This window comes from Pseudophryne corroboree, chromosome 6, assembly GCF_028390025.1.
Source record: "Pseudophryne corroboree isolate aPseCor3 chromosome 6, aPseCor3.hap2, whole genome shotgun sequence".
Taxonomy (NCBI): domain Eukaryota; kingdom Metazoa; phylum Chordata; class Amphibia; order Anura; family Myobatrachidae; genus Pseudophryne; species Pseudophryne corroboree.
Window position 1 is genome coordinate 500183311 of NC_086449.1, and position 23819 is coordinate 500207129.

General features: G+C 44.3%; 1 protein-coding gene across 3 annotated transcripts in view; it reads right to left on the bottom strand.

The window, feature by feature from the left end:
• Positions 1-7419, bottom strand: part of LRIG3 (leucine rich repeats and immunoglobulin like domains 3) — a 73957-nt gene extending 66538 nt beyond the window's left edge. Inside the window, exon 1 of one of the 3 annotated variants that reach the window (XM_063927370.1) lies at positions 7401-7419. Coding sequence is in view for 2 of the 3 variants with exons in the window: in XM_063927368.1 (XP_063783438.1) it covers positions 6589-6800 (212 nt within the window). In the remaining variant the exon portion in view is untranslated. Of the gene's footprint in view, positions 1-6588; positions 6809-6874; positions 7368-7400 lie in introns of those variants that run through there. The other 2 variants (XM_063927369.1, XM_063927368.1) reach the window with 2 other exon arrangements.
• Positions 7420-23819: the final 16400 nt, after the last annotated feature.

Sequence of the window (23819 nt, forward strand, 5' to 3'; positions counted from 1 at the left end):
TCCGGGAATGTTAGATACACAAGACCATCAGGGAGTTGCCACGGACATTAATAAGAGTGGGTCACCCATACGCAACCCACCCACTTCCTAGTGGAATGGGTAGAATTAATTAGGAGGGACGCAATGACATGATACACAGTGTATCACTTCAACATATTCTGGCTGCCTGGCAGGCTTGTAGGTTCAAATCTCATTTTGCTGCATATTCAGACCGCAACAGAACATGCAGTGCTATATAAGAAACTGTAAATAAAATCATATTTAGCCAGGAATAAACCCATGGCAGACATTTGCTTTCATTGTCTAACGCTGGGCATACACAGTCACATAAAATATCTGTCAGACATTTTATCTGACAAGCTGAAACCCACCAAATATTGTGGCCATACAATGTGAGGGGCAGGGGAAATGTCAGGAGGGTGGCCACGGCAGGATATACACTGCCAGATGGGACAAAAACAAGCAAGGCTTTTCTGCCCAGATACCTCATCAAATAATAGCCTCAAAGGAGCTCATTGAACCTACACAACAATGTCCACATTTTAAACTAGGTAGAGCTTAAGCAGGAACAGAGTCATAACAGGGCAGCAGTGCGCCATGTGCTGCCCCTGTCCCTAAACCGTTGACAAGAGGTCATGCCTAGAGCAGGACCAATGGCTCTGGGAAGTAGAGCTCTGCCCGGAGCATTCTAAAGATGCTCCAGGGGGCTCTGCAGTAGCGCTACTGGCGGCAGGGTGCCTTTCCATGCACACTGCAAGCTACCTGCAGATGCCGGTGGGCAATGATGGTGCCGCCCCAGGACACTACGCTACAGCATCACTCACACATTCCTAGTTATGGCCCTGAACAAGGATGACGGTTACATTTTGAGATATCTAAAGTAGAGAACGGTTCGGTTCCTGGAAAGACTGTTGGGTCAAACAAAAATGTAGTGAGTGAGTGAGTGAGTGAGTGAGTGAGTGAGTGAGTGAGTGAGTGTGTGTGTGTGTGTGTGTGTGTGTGTGTATATAATAATGTTGTCAAAAGTGAATAAAACATGTACATGGTTTAAGTAAAAAAAACTTCTCAATCCTCACAACATTACAGCACCCAGATCTTATTAATACATTTGTAGTATTTTGGTTTCTTTACAGTATAAATTTCACTTTTTTTTATTATTACACTTTTTATTTACAAAATTCCATTAACACTTTTTTTCATGAAATGAACCCTGTTTGTACAGCAGTCTGACCACATGTGTCCTCACACCTACAGAGATGTAGTCCTGTGACTCCAGGGCCAAATGTCACAGCTGTTAATTGAGTAAACACAGTGGGGTTTCTGTCTTCAACTCAGGGCTTATTTACACAGATGCAGCGCTCTTGAATGAATTTTAGGAATGTTAAGTTGAAAAGCAGATTCAGCTCTGTTGTTCTTTTCGAGATGTGCGTTTGACACATATGCAAGTTTGCAGCTATGTAAACAGCAAATACACTGTCATAATTCAAAAAGGTAAAATATGCTTAACTTGTGTAAAAATTATACTTCTAGAGAAACTGAAAAAAATGTATACTTAAAATATTTAAAGCACAACAGCAGAAGTAAAATTATTATTTGTCAAGCAGAGGAAAAAAAAAAAAAAAAAAAAAAAAAAAAGGTACTCCATGCCAAAAACAGGCAAACCAGTATATCAGGATATGCATTTCCAAATACCCTTTTGATTTGTAAAATTGTACATAAACTATTTGTTGTTTTAAACATATTCAAAATCAAATCATTGGTGACCACCACCACTTGACAATTACTAGCACAAATTTTGTTATATCCCTTTCACATCGCCGATTCCACCAGAGTTATTGACGGCTTAACCCAGGTCGCAGCTCCGAGTAAAAAGATGCCCAACAAATAACACTGGTCCAGGAGTCTAAACCGGGTAGCTTGCATGGTTGGACATGGGAAGGGGTCTGGTTACGAGGCAATGTGAATGGGTGACCTGGGTCATCCAACCTAGATCCCAATAAGATGCTATGAGAAACTGGTTCACCAGCGCTTGGAGGAGAGGTCATCTCCAAGCGCAGGCAGAAAAGAAACACCAGAAATAATCCGGGTCCAGCCAGGTATCAAGCCGCCGTGACAAGGCATTGAAACTAGTGTTCAGTAACCCCAGCTGGACTGGATTACAGGTTAGATCTTTAGAACAAAATGCTTATGGAATTCTTTGAAATCTTAATTCATTTCATATGCAGATTCTTCAAGTCTAGAATGTTACATTACTAAGGGGTACCCTCAACATATGTACTGCAAGCAGTTATATCTGTGCATAGCATTTCTCATTAATATGGTGGATGTAATGTGAGCACCCCCAATAATTAAAAAAAAAAAGTTTACTCCCATGCTGAAGGGTCATTGTTACCAGGGCCTCTATCACCTCTGAAACAGTAAAACTTAATAAATGTTTTGTATTTTATAATATGCTCAGAGACTGGATTGTAAAAACTGCAAAACTTTCCAACAACTCATGGAAAACCCAAGTATTACAGATACAATCAGTGCCATCAGGAGATGCCCCAAGTAACTTATACCCCTTTTACACCTACGAGCACGGGTCGCAGCCGGGAGCCTGACACGGGAGCTGCCCCCTGCTGCGACCCGTGCTCGGTCCCTTTCCCATTAGCAGTCACAACCCGGCATATGCCGGGTTGGTGACGCTTCTAGCTACACGGCAGGGGCGGCGCAGGGAGATCACATGATCTCCCAGCGCCGCCCATCCATACAGTGTAAACGGGAGCCGTGTCGCATCGACACGGCTCCCGTTTACACTACACCCTACCCGGATCATTCCCGTGTCCTACCCAGGTAAATAGCCGGGTAGGATTCACGGGTCACTTGATCCGGGTTTACCCTTTTCCACTTGCCAAAAACACGGGTAAATGCGCGCCCCCGTGCATTTACCCGTGTTTTTTGAGCTAGTGGAAAAGGGGTATAAGTCTCAAAATAAATTCAAGAGTATGGCACAACATCATGCAGTATCTAATTCCTGCAAATGATCAGGTAGGTAATCTATTCCAGGTGTTGCTTGAAAAGTGCTATTACACTACTGGACACCAAACACTGGCACCTTGGGTCTATGAACATCACCAATTTTCCAGAGGCGTGTAGGAGAATTAACGTTGTTGGACTACTGGTGGTGGGCTCAGCAGAACATCATAGTGACAAATTGGTAATTATCTGTATGCTATCATGAATGAAAACTGGACAATATCACTTCTCTGTTTAGGCTGTATTTAGCATATGTTTCCATTCAGGATGTATGGAGCACCACTGGCAATGTCACTCTTTTACAATATGAAAACATACTGTAAGCACATATATTAGGGGCAACTGAACATGAATACACTGTACACTTTTAGATACAAAGCCATACATGACAAATAGACCTATACATAAAGATGCAGCTCAACAGGAAAAATGAACATAAATACAATACAGAAGCATATTTACCTATAGACATATCAAATTTGGTTGTTGTATGAAAATTTAGCCGTAATCACAATGCGGTCATAAAAATGGCTGCTGGCATTTAACAGAGTTGAGGTTCCTGGACAGAGCTTCCAAGGAAGCTCTCTCCTGCTGAATGATTTGGGGGGAGATTCTTTTGTTTTAATGGCCGCCCACGTCAGGGAAATACAATTGCTGCTGCAAATCGGGCACCCATGACTTTTCACATGCACAAATAGACAAAGTTTACCTGCAAATAGCCGCTAAACCAATCTAAAGGCCTGGTTAGGGCACACAAACCACAGACTTTTTCGCACATTTCTTTGCCCTACCTTAGCTGGCTGTGAGAAGAATGGGCGCTCAAACGGAGCAACAATTGAAATGCCCCATTTTTGTGCCCCTTAGTGACAACCACAGGGGAAAACATTTGAACTGCCCCCTTAGAAGCAAAGTGCTAGTTACCAGAAAACTATGGGGCTGCTTTGTGGCCAGAAATGGAGGGACAGCGGCAGATATTGGAGAAGTCTGATGCGGTCCCTCCTTCTTAAATTCTGGGTATGCTTAATATTTGTGGCTACCTGCTGAAAACACATTCCTATACAAGAGGAGTTTAGAACAGGTGCTGAGGAAGGATAGTAGACTTTGAAATCAAGGAGGAGCGTGGCTGCTGCTGTGAGGTCTAGTGTGGGTGTGTCCACACCACACATGCGTTTACCCCCAAGGAAACCAGAGGATCTCTTGGCTTCCCTGCAGGACTACCCTGAAAAGCTACAGCTAATGCAGAGTATTCCAATATTTACAAACAACTTATGTATGGACCGTCCTTAGTCCGCAGCCACTGAGAGCACATACCTAGCTTTGCTGATAAGTGAATGAAACCCCCATAGACCTCACATACAGTAGCTTCCTTTCACTATGCATCCCTGTACCTCGCAATGAGTGTTGTTTCCATGTTCTTATGATTATAGTGCATTCCATATGCTCACCCATGTATGTGTTTTTTGTCTGTTGCCTTGGGCCTTACTGCTGTAATTCATCTTTACAATCAAATTAGAAAAACGTTTTTAAACACAAAAAGGAAATATTTACATGCACACATTATGAACTTTATTTTGACAAAAGGTATAAAGTTTCAACAAAATGTAATTTTTCAATCATATCCCAATATATACTAGACTATAAATGGATACCTGCAGTGAATTATGTACAAGAGCTCACCATGTCACTTGAATAAACTATTCCATATGTTGTCAATACAGCTATTCTCTCATGGATAAGATGGCATGCTATCCATATGAGGTCATTGATCTACAACTAGCCACATTTCATTGGAAGCCTTTCTGCTTAGTTTAACTAAACCTCATAAGAATAGTTACAGCAAATTCAAAAACCTGCAGTAAAACAGAAATGATAAAAGGCTAACAGATTACAGTACCTACATTCTGTAACATGACATAAGAGCACAGTACTGTTAAGATCAGGAACGTGGATTTGTCAAATTAATTTAAGTGATACTGGACTTTAGCACATAACAGTTACTTTTTTCTCTCCCAATGACTACAAAAACTTGATAGAAAGACAGTAATACAGAATTTAAGTTAAAAGTATTTTTAAGAGAACAGGTTTCTTTAGGCTGGAGCTTACACTGGGGGTTTCCCTGCCTTAAGTTCCTGAATCTTTCTATGCAAGAGTCTATTGTAAAACACAGCAGGAGGTGACATGTAAATTAAAATCACTCGCACCAGCATTAAAAAAAAGTAGTACATGCAACTCAAATAGAGCTCATTTAAAAGTATGTAGCAATATACAATTTATATGTAGAATTTAGCTAAAGCACTCACATTTGTATGCATAGGAGGGGACAAGTATTATAAACTCAAGATTATGCCATGATTAATAAATGTGTTCTACGCTGTATACTGCTTTGTTTGCAGGACATGCATCAAATGTCAATATGTTGCTGTAAACTGCATCTATGAATCAGCCATTCCATGAATCAAAAGTTTACAATGGAGTATTTTTAGTCCACCAAAATATTATATTGTAATTAAAAGCAGCAAACCACTGAAAACATGTCTTGCTAATGAACACTGCTAAAATCTTCATTTGTAATAATCCACTTTCTAGGATAGACAATACTCAGGACAAATGTAATAATAATATAAAAGGGGGGGGGGGTGTAATAATCAAAATTAAAACATCTGCTTCATGAGATGTATGGAACTTCATTACAGGAAAGTAACAGCACAGCTGCATATGTGGGCAGCATAGAAAGTCCTCACTAGCTGAAGGTTTTGGGTTACATTACTAAGGTGTGAGAAGAATGTGTGTGACAACATTTCCCTACTGCTAGGCACTTTTTTTTTTTTTTTAAAGTTGGTTAAAAAAGGGTTCCCTGTCTTACAAAGCCTTGCAAAAGCTTGTGCCAATAAGCTAGCAAGAACAACACATAAGCAACAATTTAGAAGTACCAACATTTCTTTGGGGCAAGTCAGATTTTTAGAAACCACTGTTTTTTACTAACTAGTAATATATATTGTTACAGATGGAATTTATGGACATTAACGATTAATTTACACAAGTTCACCAGCTAGTGCCAAAACCCATAACTACTGTTTGTAGTCTTTTTGTGATTAAACAATGAAGTGTTGAGTGCCACAAGTCTCAGATAAGAACCTTACTTGTAGGTAATCATTGATGATGAGTGGCCAAGATGAGAACATAATGCAGTTTGGTAACACAGCACAGAAGTACAATTCTGCAACATCCTCAGACTAAATGAATACAGGAAATTCCAAACAATTATTCTTAATAGATTGAATACAAGCCGATTTTAAATCTAGACTCCAATACCACAAAACAATAGCTACATATAAGAGTTTACAACTTACCAACACCCCCCCCCCTCCCAAAAAAAAAAACAAAAAAAAAAAAACATCATTGTTTCAAACAAGCACTCAGGTCATTGAGAACAGATATTGGATATTGTATAGGCCCGAAAATAATTGATCATTTAACAACAAAAAAAAAGAAAATAAAAAAAGAACACCAGTAAAGACACGGAGAACATTCCTTATTTATGTACATAGCAGGTCTTCCCCCATCCCATACCTGCCGTTTCCAATGATGGATTGTTTGACAGGACAGAAAAACGAGCCAGGCTGGCAGTTATTAAAAAAAAAAAATGGTAAATAAAAATAAACGATTACCTCTATTGCCAATAGGCGCCACATAGCCAGAATCAGGAGTGGGACTGCCCAGAGCAGCCCAGTCCCTGCCACCCTCCTGCGCCCATTACACAGTGGTAACGTAACTGCCCCCATGGCCCCTGCAATGTACCCCGCTCCGTCCGCCCGGTGTTACTGCTAGCGCCCCGTCCCGGCATACGGGTACTTACAGCTGCACAGCCCAGCCCGGGAGGCGCTCCGGCACCATCTGCAGGTCCCCGCGGCTGCAATCCAACAGGTCGCCAAAACAACGGCAGGCAGACGGGCAGGAGCCTGTATGCAGCGCTGCCACCGGGCACCCCAGTATCACCAGGGCCACCACCAGCAGCGCCAGCATTCTCCTCCGAGCCCGCAGAGCCGGCCAGGCGCACAACAGCATGACTATAGTCCCGTACAGCTGCAGACAGATCCCAGATCCAGCAGTAATCCTTAACCCGCACCGGCAGAGCCTCCGCACGCTGCACAGCGCAAGCGATTACGGCCCCGAAAAGTTTGCAGAGCAAAATCCGATCAGAAAAAAAGTATAACTTGCAGAACAAACTTTCCCCCTTCCGTCCCCCTGGCTGGGCAGGAGAGGGTGCTGGGCTATGCTGCTATTGGCCGATGCAGAGCTCCTCACGTGATGCAAACAAGCGCTTGCTGTGCTGCTGTGGTGGGGGATGGGGGTTGAGAAGAAAGCTGCAGCACTCCACCTACCTCACACCTCTCACCTAGGGGGTGACACAGATTGCTGATGGCCACTGATTACACTGTGCTTTCCCTAAATTGGGGGAGGGGGACTAGCATCTATTCCAAAGACTTCCCTGTTGCATCTCTAGACGTGACTATAGCTATTGAAAGGACAGAGTATATGTTATTATGAATATCAAACCCCAGGAAAGTGTGTGTAATAAATAAATAAATATATATATATATATATATATATATATATATATATATATATATATATATATATATATATATATATACACTGCTCAAAAAAATAAAGGGAACACTAAAATAACACAGCCTAGATCTGAATGAATGAATTATTCTTATTAAATACTTTGTTCTTTACATAGTTGAATGTGCTGACAACAAAATCACACAAAAATTATCAATGGAAATCAAATTTATTAACCCATGGAGGTCTGGATTTGGAGTCACACTCAAAATTAAAGTGGAAAAACACACTACAGGCTGATCCAACTTTGATGTAATGTCCTTAAAACAAGTCAAAATGAGGCTCAGTAGTGTGTGTGGCCTCCACGTGCCTGTATGACCTCCCTACAATGCCTGGGCATGCTCCTGATGAGGTGGCGGATGGTCTCCTGAGGGATCTCCTCCCAGACCTGGACTAAAGCATCCGCCAACTCCTGAACAGTCTGTATATATGTATATACACTGCTCAAAAAAATAAAGGGAACACTTAAACAACACAATGTAACTCCAAGTCAATCACAGTTCTGTGAAATCAAACTGTCCACTTATGAAGCAACACTAATTGACAATCAATTTCACATGCTGTTGTGCAAATGGAATAGATAACAGGTGGAAATTATAGGCAATTAGCAAGACACCCCCAATAAAGGAGTTGTTCTGCAGGTGGTGACCACAGACCACTTCTTAGCTCCTATGCTTTCTGGCTGATGTTTTGGTCACTTTTGAAAGCTGGCGGTGCTTTCACTCTAGTGGTAGCATGAGACGGAGTCTACAACCCACACAAGTGGCTCAGGTAGTGCAGCTCATCCAGGATGGCACATCAATGCGAGCTGTGGCAAGAAGGTTTGCTGTGTCTGTCAGCGTAGTGTCCAGAGCATGGAGGCGCTACCAGGAGACAGGCCAGTACATCAGGAGACGTGGAGGAGGCCGTAGGAGGGCAACAACCCAGCAGCAGGACCGCTACCTCTGCCTTTGTGCAAGGAGGAACAGGAGGAGCCAGGGCCGTCTTTTCATATGGGCTCAATGGGCTCTTGCCCAAGGGCCCCAGGAGTATAAGGGCCCTAGGCTGATAGCTGAGGGTCCCCTCTTTCCAGGGGTACCAGATTTTTGAAAATCAACCCTGGGGAACCGGAGATATCCGACTTGAAAGCAGTGGTCCCCATCCAAGCCTGTTAATTGCTCTTCCCAGCCAGATATCTCGGGTTTTGTCTGACTTAGAGTTTTTCTGAGGGTATAGTCCAAAAGCTGTGCCTCTCACCTTTTTGTGGACACTGGCAGCTTGTCTCTACTATGCCCAGAACCAGAGATATCAGCCTTCAAGTAGCTGGTTCCTGCTCCAGCTCTACATGCCTAATATGCAGTTTTAGATTTTCGTCGGTGAATTGCTCTGGCTCCTGAACTCTGATCCCCAAGTATCCAGAACCTTCTGAAAGGAGGGACTCTCTAGTTTTTTTTATCCCATTCAAAGCTAAGAAATATATTTTCAGGAACGTCAGTGCCGTAACTAGGTATTTTAGCGCTGTGTGCAAGAAACGGCATTGGCGCCCCCCCCACCACGCAAGACAGGAGCAGTGCGCGCCGCAGGAGCGTGAAAAATATATAGGGATGTGGCTCCATGGGGAAGGGGCGTGGCCACAAAAGAATGCCAATTCATACTACGGTGTATAGTAGTCTCCTCGCCATTATTCAAATTACGCTGCACAATAGCGTCACTATACCAAGTAGAGTCCCTTTTTACACATTACGGCAGACGGCGTTCCTTTTTACACATGACGGCAGACTGAGTCCCCCTTTTTACACATTACGGCAGACAGCATCCCCTTTTTACACATTACGGCAGACGGCGTGCCTTTTTACACATTACGGCAGACGGCGTGCCTTTTTACACATTACGGCAGACAGCGTCCCCCTTTTTACACATTATGGCAGACAGCGTCCCCCTTTTTACACATTATGGCAGACTGTGTCCCCTTTTTACACATTACGGCAGGCTGTCCCCCTTTTTACACATTATGGCAGGCAGTCCCCCTTTTTTACACATTACTGCAGGCAGTCCCCCTTTTTTACACATTACTGTAGGCAGTCCCCCTTTTTTACACATTATGGCAGGCAGTCCCCCCTTTTTACACATTACGGCAGGCAGTCCCCCTTTTTTTACACATTACTGCAGGCAGTCCCTTTTTACACATTACGGCAGGCAGTCCCCCCTTTTTACACATTAAGGCAGGCAGTCCCCCCTTTTTACACATTATGGCAGGCAGTCCCCCTTTTTTACACATTACGGCAGGCGGTCCCCCCTTTTTACACATTACGGCAGGCAGTCCCCCTTTTTTACACATTACGGCAGGCATCCCCCTTTTTTACACATTACTGCAGGCAGTCCCCCCTTTTTACACATTACGGCAGGCAGTCCCCCTTTTTTACTCATTACTGCAGGCAGTCCCCCCTTTTTACACATTACAGCAGGCAGTCCCCCCCTTTTTACACATTACGGCAGGCAGTCCCCCTTTTTTACACATTACGGCAGGCAGTCCCCACTTTTTACACATTACGGCAGGCAGTTCCCTCTTTTTACACATTACGGCAGGCAGTCCCCCTTTTTTACACATTACTGCAGGCAGTCGAGAGAGAGAGAGGGAGAGAGAGTGTGTTATACTTACCACCATCATGCGCCTCTCTTCTCCACACCTCTTCCGTCTTCCTGCGCTGCGCTCTTGGCAGCGCAGGGCATTGTGAATGGGCTGGGGGCGGGCTGAGAGAGACGTCATCTCTCCCAGCACACGGGGGAGCAGAGGGGGAGCTGTAGCGCTGCCCTATGTGAGCGGTAGCCGGGCAATGCAGCTGGGGGCCGGCCGGTGACAGGGAGACGCGGCCAGGACACCTCAGAGCGGCGGCGGCAATAGCGGCAGCCCGGCGGGTGTTGCTAGTGGTCCTGCGCCTTCAGCGCATCTGCGCTGTGTGCAAGGCACCACTAGCACACACCTAGTTACGGCGCTGCTTCAGATATCTGCAATCAAGCAACCTGCCCTTCCATCCGGAACATGATAAATATTAAGGCCACTCCACTATCCACCCCTCCCTTACGTATAAGAACACCCCTAACACCCTGGAAGTCATGTACCAGGGCTTCTACTTTCAGCCCAATGCCCCCTAATACAGTTTAGCCCCGTCTGAGCAGTGAGTAATTAGCTGAAATTACTGCTCCAGGCCATACATGCTGAGCTTAAGATAGAACACCCCCTACTGTCTGCGGGACATCAAAGCTGCCACTGATAGCACCCCCCCCCCCCAACCCTACCGCTGGAGGATGGGTAGGGGGCCCAGTGCATTGCTGTGCCCAGGGGCCTACACTAATGTTAAGACGGCCCTGGGAGGAGCACTAACAGAGCCCTGCAAAATGACCTCCAGCAAGCCACAAATGTGCATGTGTCTACTCAAACGATCAGAAACAGACTCCATGAGGGTGGTATGAGGGACCGACGGCCACAGGTGGGGGTTGTGCTTACAGCCCAACACCGTGCAGGACGTTTGGCATTTGCCAGAGAACACCAAGATTGGCAAATTCGCCACTGGCGCCCTGTGCTCTTCACAGATGAAAGCAGGTTCTCACTGAGCACATGTGACAGACGTGACGAGTCTGGAGACGCCAAGGAGAACGTTCTGCTGCCTGCAACATCCTCCAGCATGACCGGTTTGGCAGTGGGTCAGTAATGGTGTGGGGTGGCATTTCTTTGGGGGGCCGCACAGCCCTCCATGTGCTCGCCAGAGGTAGCCTGACTGCCATTAGGTACCGAGATGAGATCCTCAGACCCCTTATGAGACCATATGCTGGTGCAGTTGGCCCTGGGTTCCTCCTAATGCAAGACAATGCTAGACCTCATGTGGCTGGAGTGTGTCAGCAGTTCCTGCAAGACAAAGGTATTGATGCTATGGACTGGCCCGCCCGTTCCCCAGACCTGAATCCAATTGAGCACATTTGGGACATCATGTCTCGCTCCATCCACCAACGCCACTTTGCACCACAGACTGTCCAGGAGTTGGCGGATGCTTTAGTCCAGGTCTGGGAGGAGATCCCTCAGGAAACCATCCGCCACCTAATCAGGAGCATGCCCAGGCGTTGTAGGGAGGTCATACAGGCACGTGGAGGCCACACACACTGCTGAGCCTCATTTTGATTTTTTTTAAGGACATTACATCAAAGTTGGATCAGCCTGTAGTGTGTTTTTCCACTTTAATTTTGAGTGTGACTCCAAATCCAGACCTCCATGGGTTAATAAATTTGATATCCATTGATAAGTTTTGTGTGATTTTGTTGTCAGCACATTCAACTATGTAAAGAACAAAGTATTTAATAAGAATATTTCATTCGTTCAGATCTAGGATGTGTTATTTTAGTGTTCCCTTTATTTTTTTGAGCAGTGTATATATATATGTATATGTATATACAGGTTGAGTATCCCATATCCAAATATTCCGAAATACAGACTTTTTTGAGTGGGAGTGAGATAGTGAAACCTTTGTTTTTTGATCGCTCAGTGTACACAAACTTTGTTTAATACTCAAAGTTATTAAAAATATTGTATTAAATGCCCTTCAGGCTGTGTGTATAAGGTGTATATGAAACATAAATGAATTGTGTGAATGTAGACACACTTTGTTTAATGCAAAAAGTTATTAAAAATATTGGCTAAAATTACCTTCAGGCTGTGTGTATATAAGGTGTATATGTAACATAAATGCATTCTGTGATTAGATTTAGGTCCCATCACCATGATATCTCATTATGGTATGCAATTATTCCAAAATACGGAAAAATCCAATATCCAAAATTCCTCTGGTCCCAAGCGTTTTGGATAAGGGATACTCAACCTGTATATATATATATATATATATATATGAGGTAAAAATAATTCAGCGCTAATAACTAGTTAGATATGTATTAAGAAATGTATTAATTGAGAACATACATCATTAGTTCCTTATAGATTGACACATATTTTACTGTTGCAACAGATAATAATGATAAAAATCAATAATGGTACCAAAAGCCAAAAGTTAAAAATTCAAAAAATAGGGCCAAGATCAACACTGCTTATTTATGGAAAAAATTCTTGAAATGCTGGGTATGTAGCCAGAGGCCTTATCCTGGGGAAATAGATAAACGGTGTTACCAGTTCACTGTGGTGAGTCCTCCAATCGGTTAGCACTCCGTAAAATATGGGGATTCTCTCACTTGTTTGGTTGTCCCGTGCTGGAATTAATGTGGGAATTGAACCATAGCAGGTCCTGATGTAATTGTCTTCCCTGAAGTTATTCCATAGGGATCACCGTTCCAAATAGGTGGATTACCGGCAAGTCTTGCAGTTTGGGGGTCCCAGTCTTATCACCAACGCGTTTCACTGCTGGCGCAGCTTTTTCAAAAATGGTTCAATTCCCACATTAATTCCAGCACGGGACAACCAAACAAGTGAGAGAATCCCCATATTTTACGGAGTGCTAACCGATTGGAGGACTCACCACAGTGAACTGGTAACACCGTTTATCTATTTCCCCAGGATAAGGCCTATGGCTACATACCCAGCATTTCAAGAATTTTTTCCATAAATAAGCAGTGTTGATCTTGGCCCTATTTTTTGAATTTTTAACTTTTGGCTTTTGGTACCATTATTGATTTTTATCATTATTATCTGTTGCAACAGTAAAATATGTGTCAATCTATAAGGAACTAATGATGTATGTTCTCAATTAATAAATTTCTTAATTCATATCTAACTAGTTATTAGCGCTGAATTATTTTTACCTACTTGTTCTTAATAAAGGGTCTAACTAGCCCTTCTTATTCAACAGCTTGAGGATCTACAACACCTGTCAGCGCCATCTCTACCTTGGTAGTCCAATTTCCACATATATATATATATATATATATATATATGTATATATATATTTAAAAACATTTTTTTCATTAGAGTCACCAACAAAGGGGTGGTTTTCAGTTTGCTGGCTGTCAGTATACCGGCGCCGGAATCCCGACACCCGGCATACCAATACCTTTTCTCCCTCTTGGGGGTCTACGACCCCCCTGGAGGGAGAATAGATAGCATGGCATGCGTTCACCGTGCCCACAGCGTGGCGAGTGCAGCGAGTGCTCAAGGGGCTCATTTGCGCTCGCCCAGCTGTCGGTATGCCGGCGGTCGGGATTCCGGCACCGGTATGCTGGCCACCGACATACCATACTACACCCCTAAGAAAGATGTGTTCTGGAGTAAATTATGGGGGTCATTCCGAGTTGATCGTTAGCGGAAAATGTTCGCTGCGCAGTGATGATGCCAAAAAACGTCACTTATGCATATGCGGCGCAATGCGAACGCACTACGTACTTTCACATCGGCCAAAGTAGTTTCACACAAGGTCTAGCGAAGCTTTTCAGTCGCAGTGCTGGCCACAGAGTGATTGACTGCAAGGGGGCGTTTCTGGGTGTCAACTGACCGTTTTCAGGGGGTGACAGAAAAAACGCAGGCGTGCCCGGAAAAACGCAGGCGTGGCTGGCCAAACGCAGGGCGTGTTTGTGATGTCAAATCCGGAACTAAACAGTCTGAAGTGATCGCAAGCTAGGAGTAGGTCTGGAGCTACTCTGAAACTGCACATTTTTTTTTTTGTAGTCGCTCTGCGATCCTTTCGTTCGCACTTCTGCTAAACTAAGATACACTCCCAGAGGGTGGCGGCTTAGCATTTGCACGGCTGCTAAAAGCAGCTAGCAAGCGATCAACTCGGAATGACCCCCTATATAATAAGTTGACATCAGAGTAGGGGGGATGCAAACCTGTGACAGAGGCCAGACATTTGTTATGGCAGGTTTTGGCTACACACACGTGCAGAGATGAGTTTTTGTTTTGTCATAAAATATAACAGTGTCTCTTCATAAGTACTTATCTGTAAAGCCTGGCTTTGGGCACGTTGTTGTATTACAGCCACACAAGAAATGTTGCCATGCTGTGAGCTAACAGTAAATAATACTGCAGCCGTCTTGAAAACATTGGTGTGATGACTACTGTCATTCATTTCTTCTTATTTATTTATATAGTGCCAACATACAGTATTATGCTACACGTTACAAAGAACGCTGCACATCTTTCCTTTCCCCAGTGTTGCTGTCAGTCGGAGGGGTAAATATAAGAATAGTCGATATAGGGGAGAAGTTATGTGCACTGATACCGCTTCTCCCCCATGTATTACAGCAGCGGTGCGTGTTCAGTGACAGGGGCGCCGATGTGGCTGGCAATGTATGAATGGTCAGTTTCACTGACCGTTCCAACACCTACAGCTATTGATTTTGAAGTTGTAGGTGTCGTCCCATACACCACAGCCAGGAATAGCGCTGTCCCTAGCTGCGGCTATGGGATGCATGTGAGATCTCGTGATAATAGCGAGATCTCGCGTATGCACAGTGAGCCAGCCGAAGGTGAGACAGCGCATCAGCACTGTGCTGATGCACTGTGCGGCTAGAGCAGGGATCGCTGAAGGGGGGAGTTTTCACTCCCCCACTTCGGCATCTGAGATGATCATACATCTTGGTGCTGTTACTTCCTGCTTCACCTCGGTAAAGAAGTGAAGCAGGAAGCGTAAGTGCGGGTACAAAACATTCCCCCTTGAATTCTCTACAACATACAGTATCTTTTTGGACCTGGGGACCATATGGAATATCTCCTACTGAATTTAATTGCTCAATGTCCAGTGGATACATCCAACTACATTTTTATTCAGTCTTCTCCTTTGAAAATAATATCTGGTCAGTGGTGGTTCCACATCTGCCAGTGCTGTCTTGGCTTGTACAGATTGATGTACAGTGGGAAAACATCAAAGTGTAGTACAGTGGTTCCCAAACGTACTCGTCAAGGCACCCCAACAGTCCAGGTTTTAGGAATATCCCTACTTGTGCACAGATGGTATAATCAAACTGACTGAGGTACTAATTGAGGGGTACATTTACTAAGCAGTGATAAGAGCGGAGAAGTGAGCCAGTGGAGAAGATTCCCATGGCAACCAATCAGCACTGAAGTAACATCTATAATTTGCATACTATAAAATGATACAGAGCTGCTGATTGGTTGATGGGGAAATTTCTCCACTGGCTCACTTCTCCACTCTTATCACTGCTTAGTAAATGTACCCCTAAGTCACTTGTGCCTAAGCATGGATATCCTTAAAACATGGACTATTGGGTGCCTTGAGGGCCACGTTTGGGAACAACTGGTGTAGTAGGTTATGTGTGTATGAGCCTTAAATATTTAGTGAAATAAAAGTTCAAACCAACACTTTGCCTTAGAACAGAGTACAGAGGATGCTTGTGGAAAACTGCTATTTTTTGTCGCACTTCTCCATACCTCCTAACCAGCGGTGGCTGCAGCGTCATCCAAAGAATACAGGGGGAGCTGGCCAGGACATATGAACATACATGGAAGTTGTGTGTAATATACGTCCTGGCTTCCTTTCCCAAAAATCAGCAGCCATTGCAGCATGGAAAACACTGCTCAGCCTGTCAGTCGTCATTTAGCCCACCCCCGTACTCCAATTGTCTGGTTTCACAGGAGTCCGAGGGTGGGCTAAATGACAATGGCCCTCATTCCGAGTTGTTCGCTTGCAAGCTGCTTTTAGCAGCATTGCACACGCTAAGCCGACGCCTACTGGGAGTGAATCTTAGCTTATCAAAATTGCGAACGAAAGATTCGCAATATTGCGAAAAGACTTCTCTGTGCAGTTTCTGAGTAGCTTGAGACTTACTCTTCCAGTGCGATCAGTTCAGTGCTTGTCGTTCCTGAGAAAAAACACAGAATTGGGCGCTAATGTTTAAATCGAATGTTAGCCGCACGTTCCTGGGGCTTGGTTCCTCTGCCACCACTTAAATACAGCAAGAAAAAAACAGAAACTGGAACTGCGCTTAGCATTCAATTAAAGATTTTATTCATTCCCACAATAAAAATATATAAAATGTATATAATTATACAATCACCGGCCGGATTTCATATATTGCACGGATCATAAATATAAACGTTTAGTGCCTCTATATAACACCTAACTATTATGCAAAGAGAAAATTTCTCCAAAAAACATACATTAAGAAATAAATGCACATATGTTCGTTCCACTGACTATAATAGCTGCCCTTAGGTGACTCCTATAACATTGCAGGCGTCCCTGCAATGTGAGGTATTCCGTCTAATGTCCGTTTGTTTCTATGGCAGCAAAGAAATTACGAAGTGTTGCTTCAGTCATTGGTTATAAACTGTCCCATATATCGTAAGTCAGCATAGCAGTATTGTTAGTGCAATTATGACAAGCTTGTAATATGTCCTTCCCTTTAGCACTAGGGTGTCAAAGCTGCCTCTGAATAAGATGTAATAATACTCAGGTACGAGAGCGTGCTCCCTATTCCCCCTTAGCACTGGGGTCCGGATGTCCGGGTACTGAGTAGATTAGTAAGTTAGTGAGACAGCATGCAAAGTATGTCTGGCAGTCACTTGATGAATGATTTAGCCGGCCGGCTATAAACTCACTTATCCACATACGCGTTTCTCCGCCTTGGTATATCTTCGGCGGCTTCCTCAGTGTATATGGAGCCTCTCCATGCTTGCCCGGCTTATATGCCAGGTTCGTATTTCCGTTTTCCTGTCTTCCTCGCGCACGCGTCATGCGCCGCATTCCAAACCTCATCCTCGCTTCTCATTACATGCGGAAAGTCAATACCTGCAATGCCTGTTAAGACCAAGCCTCATTATCAATATCGGAGGTGGCTAACCCTCCTAGTTCTTCTTATATTATAAAGTTTCTATGTTTGTAATTTTCAATTTACGGAGTCACCTCTATAATAATAGCTTCTATATGTGCACATATTTAACCATAAAACCTTAGAAACATATTTTCGGCTCGTGTTTAACACGTACCTATACATTAAATTACCTCTATTATTTCCACATACGCACAGATAAAAAGCTTTTTTCCTTTCTTATTTCAGATCTTTCAGCAAATTGGACGTGTTATCAAAAAGAATACGCCAATGTTACTCTCGGATGAGTTACTAAAAGCAGACATAGATCCTAGAGGTACAGTAATTTTTAGAAGGGCCGAGAATTTAAAATCCAAATTGGTTATTAGCTATTATGAGGGTAAAAATGCTCTTAATACTGATAAGACATGGTTGCCGCAAAAACCTATTGGTTTTCATAGATGTGGTAAAATAGATGTGTAGTTATCTTCCTCGCAAAAGTATAGAGTTTCAGTCGTTTGTCACAAAAGAAAAGTTTCAAATAAAAGAATTCATTAACTGTCTGTCTACATACGTTATTTACTTATTAACGTGTGTATGTGGCAGACAATATGTAGGTCGCACTACACAAACAATGCATGTGCGCTTTATGGAGCATAGGCGCAACATAAGGAAAAATGCACAACACCCAGTATCGAACCATATAACTCGGTGTTGTAAAGGAAGGTTTGAAGGTATCACTATGATGGCTATAGAACAAATTAAGCAGACCAAACGGGGGGGGGGGGGGGGGGGGGGGTAATAGGTATGGGTCACTATGTAGACGTGAAGCGTACTGGATTTTTCAACTAGATACAATGTTGCCAAATGGATAAAATGACACAGTGGAACTAAATGGGGTCTAGGTGTGTGTGGGATAATGGGAGTACGTTATTAGATAGTATTCCTAATTATCGCTTGCTTGTTCCATTGTGGATATGGGACTAGGATTGCGGGATGTGTGTACTATTATGCCTATTGCATACTCATTATAGGTATAATTAGATTCGAATTTGCTGGATAAAGATTAGAGATCGAGAAAGCTAGATCCATCAATTAAAGAAGAGAAGAATAATAGGGGGAACTAATTTTCCATGTATATTAATTGATGGGCAATGATTAGTAAAGGGATTGAATATATGTGTTTGTTTATTTATTCGTTGTTTTATATAAAAGAGAGGGGGATATACACATATTCTTCCCTTCTTAGGAAGTAGGACTAACACCAAGATAAAAGTTCTGAAATAAGAAAGGAAAAAAGCTTTTTATCTGTGCGTATGTGGAAATAATAGAGGTAATTTAATGTATAGGTACGTGTTAAACACGAGCCGAAAATATGTTTCTAAGGTTTTATGGTTAAATATGTGCACATATAGAAGCTATTATTATAGAGGTGACTCCGTAAATTGAAAATTACAAACATCGAAACTTTATAATATAAGAAGAACTAGGAGGGTGAGCCACCTCCGATATTGATAATGAGGCTTGGTCTTAACAGGCATTGCAGGTATTGACTTTCCGCATGTAATGAGAAGCGAGGATGAGGTTTGGAACGCGGCGCATGACGCGTGCGCGAGGAAGACAGGAAAACGGAAATACGAACCTGGCATATAAGCCGGGCAAGCATGGAGAGGCTCCATATACACTGAGGAAGCCGCCGAAGATATACCAAGGCGGAGAAACGCGTATGTGGATAAGTGAGTTTATAGCCGGCCGGCTAAATCATTCATCAAGTGACTGCCAGACATACTTTGCATGCTGTCTCACTAACTTACTAATCTACTCAGTACCCGGACATCCGGACCCCAGTGCTAAGGGGGAATAGGGAGCACGCTCTCATACCTGAGTATTATTACATCTTATTCAGAGGCAGCTTTGACACCCTAGTGCTAAAGGGAAGGACATATTACAAGCTTGTCATAATTGCACTAACAATACTGCTATGCTGACTTGTCGTTCTTGGTTTGACGTCACAAACACACCCAGCGTTTGCCCAGACACTCCTCCGTTTCTCCAGCCACTCCCGCGTTTTTCCCTGAAACGGTAGCGTTTTTTCGCACACACCCATAAAACGGCCAGTTTCCGCCCAGAAACACCCACTTCCTGTCAAGCACACTCCGATCTCCAGAACGAAGAAAAAACCTCGTAATGCCGTGAGTAAAATACCAATCTTCATAGCAAATTTACTTGGCGCAGTCGCAGTGCGAACATTGCGCATGCGTAATAAGCGGAAAATCGCTGCGATGAGAAGAAAATTACAGAGCGAACATCTCAGAATGACCAACAATGTTTGTTCATATGTCCTGGCCAGCTCCCTCCTGCACACTTTGGACAGCACTCAGCCAAGGGCAGCAGCCGCAGCTGCTTCCAACATTTGACAAGTGTGATCTGGGAACATTGCGCACATATGGTAAGCACGACTGAAAGGGTTGTGTGGCCTTGACTGGGTGGACGTGGCCCTTACCTCATTTTCCTTATTTTGGGTGCATGGTCAGTGTTTCCTGAGCAGCTGTGCAGCCCCCTGGCTCACGTCCCTGCTCTGTTTAGATGCCATGCAGACAGTGGCGTAAGTTCGTCACAGTCGCCCGGAGGCAAGATAAATATTGATGTCCCCCTATTTCCTATATTAAGATAAATATATGTATGTATGTGTGCGTGTGTATATGTGTGTGTGTGTGTGTGTATGTATGGAGTGTTCTGAAAAAAAATTATATACTGTATTTATACATTTGATTGTCTTTTATTTTAAATCACACATTTCTTAGCAGTCACACCCAGGATTAGAACCCATGACCTGTTACACTAGCAGCAGACACTTTACTGATGGAGTTATTTGCTCCTGTAGAGGAAGAATGAGAATTCTAACTATATGAAGTTACGTGTAATTGTCAGAGAAGTATCTTCATATACAGTAGTTAAAATTCTCATATTTCCTGTACAGGAGCAAACAGCTTCATCAGTAAGGTGTCTGCTTCCAGTGTAATCGGTCGTGGTTTCTAATCCTGGGTGTGATACTTGTAAAATATGTATCTACAGTATAATAAAACAGGGTGTGATTTGTAGTGTGCAGGGACCAGTGAGGAAGTCGGCCACTGAAAAGACAGCGACAGCTATCAATTAACTTAATTCAATGGTGTCACTGAATGGGAGGAGAGGTGCCCCCCTTCAGAGCAGGAGCCCGGCGGCAGATGACTCCGTTGCCTCCCAGAGTTCTGCCTCTGCATGCAGATATGCATGTATTCAGGGATCACCACCTGCTCTGAAGAGCAGCGGTGATCAAAGGCTCCTCCACCCGTAGGTGCGACAGTGTTCGAATAGCTGGACTGTCCCAATGAAATAGGGACAGTTGGGAAGTATGATCTCAAAAGAGTTGGATCAACAAAGCTTGGAGAGAGATAAAATTGTGAGAGATAAAGTACCAACTGCTTCTGTCATTTTTCTGATACAGCCTGTAAACTGTAAGACAGAAGCTGATTGGCTAGTACTTTATCTGTCACAATGTTATCAATCTTCGAGCTTTACTATATACTTATCGTATGGATATAATGCTTCCAGCATTCACTTCTTTACTGCCATCTTGGATGCTGAAGCAGGGGAGTGAAAGCTGCCTGTACATTCACATTTTTTGTGTGCTCAACCTAACCCTAACCCTCGTACTTACTGCTTGAAGTTGTCGACATTTTCACCCGTTGAGATTCCACTGTTGATATTCTGGCGGTCAGGATTGTGACGGTCAGGATGCCAACTACATCCCTTCAAGTAAATTTTTCTGCTGCGGGGTACACTGGGCTCCACAAGTCTGGACAATGGGGTGTAGAGTAGGATCTTGATCCGAGGCACCAACAGGCTCAAAGCTTTGACTGTTCCCAGAATGCACAGCGCCGCCTCCTCTATAACCCTGCCTCCCAGCACAGGAGCTCAGTTTGTCAGTTGGTGCTGCAGTAAGCTGGCACTTAACAGAGGGGCTGCTCCAGGCAGCCCTAAGAAAAGCTTTTTATGAGGTAAAAAGTGAAGACTTCAAGGGCAGCAGCAGGGGTAAATGTCTTCTGACATTCTCTGCTGCAGCTCCAGCTCTTCCCAGCGGCGCTGTACACTCCCGAGCCCTGGATGCCGGGTACCTACAGCGGAGGCTCCGGTTTACTTCACGTTAGGCACACACAGCTGGGGCTCTCCAGGATCACGTGGCCGCGCTTCGGGAGGTGGTAAGTGGGTCCCGCTCGCGGGACCCGGTCTTTATCACGATCCGGCGCAGTCAGTGGGATGCGGGCCACGCGCGCTGGCGGTGGACACGGTGGATACAGGCAATCCCACTAGATCACCAGGGCATGGGCGCAGGTCAGGTTTTCTCTTAAAACCGATTTTAATATCGCCCACAGTACCCAGTGGTTTTGCCAGCAAGGGGGATAAGGCTTAGACCTGAAGCCCCTCCCCCAGCCCCAGGGTGCCATTTCCAGCAAGTGTTCCCGCCCTGGAGCTGCATCTCTGTCTTTCCTCACTCCCTGTCAGTGTCTGCGGCGCCATTACTCCTCAGCTCACTGTTCCTGGGACTGTTTGGGCAAATCCTCCTATGTAAAGCCGCCTGGTTGTCAGTGCTGTGACTTTACATGACACTTAAGTATTCTACCTGCCTTTTTAGTCAGTGTTAGTAAGAAGGAGTGCATTTAGTCAGGGGTTTATAGTACAATTACCCAGTGATATACATCCAGTTTCTTACTGTGTAGTGTTATATCTATTGACTATATAGCTGTGTAAGCTAGTCCAGTGCAGTATTATTGTCTGTAATAACCTCTGCATTGTACAAACTGTGACTATTTGTGTGTGCATTGATAGCTGAGTGGTGTCCATCTCGTGTCTTTCACTCAACTTGCTATCCCTATATTCTATAACCTGAGGGGGCTTGGTGCGTCAGGTGTTATTTAATATAGGATTTTCACAAAGATATACTGTATTACGTATTTTTCTCTGTGATTTAGTCACCATATCTCTCCTTTATCTCTGCTGGTGCTGACTACACTGCGCAGGAGTTTGGGTTTAGGGATATAGTGTTGCTAATAATTGTACTGTGTTACCTCATACTGCAAGTTATATCATGTCTGCTTCTGAGGGTAACGGTTCTGGGACGGAACACACTGCTGGTGTTGCTGAAGCCACAGGCACATATGGGGAGAATATAGCAGCTGTGGGCTCTGGTTCTGGGGGCTCCTTGCCCCCCAGTGGGACTGTGGCAATGGAGGCACATACTGACCCTCTGTGGGCCGCTTTTTCCACGCTTCTGCATACGCTAGTTCATAAACTAACACCCCCTATGGGACCCCCAATGCCGGTACAACCGTATGTGGTCCCTGCAGCTAACCCAACGTGGGCGGACGATTTATCTGCTCAATTAAAGAAGTTGAACCAGTCCCTGACTACTAAAAAGTCTGACCAACGCTCGCCTAAGTCCAAGAGGTCCTCTAAGCGAGCGCTCGTCTCCTCACAATCCACTGCTGTCACTGACACCTCGTCTGATGAAGACAGCACATACACTGACCCCACAGGTTCTGACTCAGATACAGCTGATGGGGAGGGTAGTTCACATGTGGATGTTCCTGATCTTTTGGAGGCTATTAAGTTAATTCTGCAGATTACGGATGATCCCGAGCCATCCGTTCCTCCTAAGAAACCAGATAGGTTCAAGCGTCAGAGGGTGATTAAACAAGTTTTACCTCACTCTGACCACCTAGTGGATATACGTCAGGAACCCTGGCAAAGCCCGGGTACGAAGTTTGTGCCTCAAAAGAAGATGCTGGCTCGCTATCCCCTCGCGCCAGAGCTGTCTAAGAATTGGGAAACGCCTCCTCCAGTAGACTGACATGTGGCTAGGATGGTGGTTTCCTCAGCTCTACCTGTCACTACCGTCACGTCTCTAAAATAGCCTACGGATAAACGTGTCGAGGGTTGTCTAAAAGCGATTTACACCCTCACGGGTGCTGCGCAAAGGCCCGCTATTGCAGCTACATGGACGGCAGAGGTTATTGAAGCATGGGCTTTGGAGTTAGAAGCTGAAATCTCCTCTGACCATGCTAGACAATGCTTGTCATATATTGTCACAGCTTCTCGCTATATTAAAGAGGCGGCTTCTGATGCCGGTATCCTAGCAGCCAAGGCCTCTACTACGTCAGTCCTGGCTTACAGGATATTGTGGCTGAGATCCTGGTCTGTGGATCTGGACTCTAGAAAAACCCTGGAGGTACTCCCTTTCAAGGGGGATATTCTGTTTGGGGAGGACTTTAATAAGATAGTGGCTGAATTGGCTACTGCCAAAACTGCCTGTCTGCCTAATACAGCTCCTTCTGTGTCAAAGGCCAAAGGCACGTCCTTTCGCTCCTTTCGTCCTTCAGGTAAAGCAAAAGGTC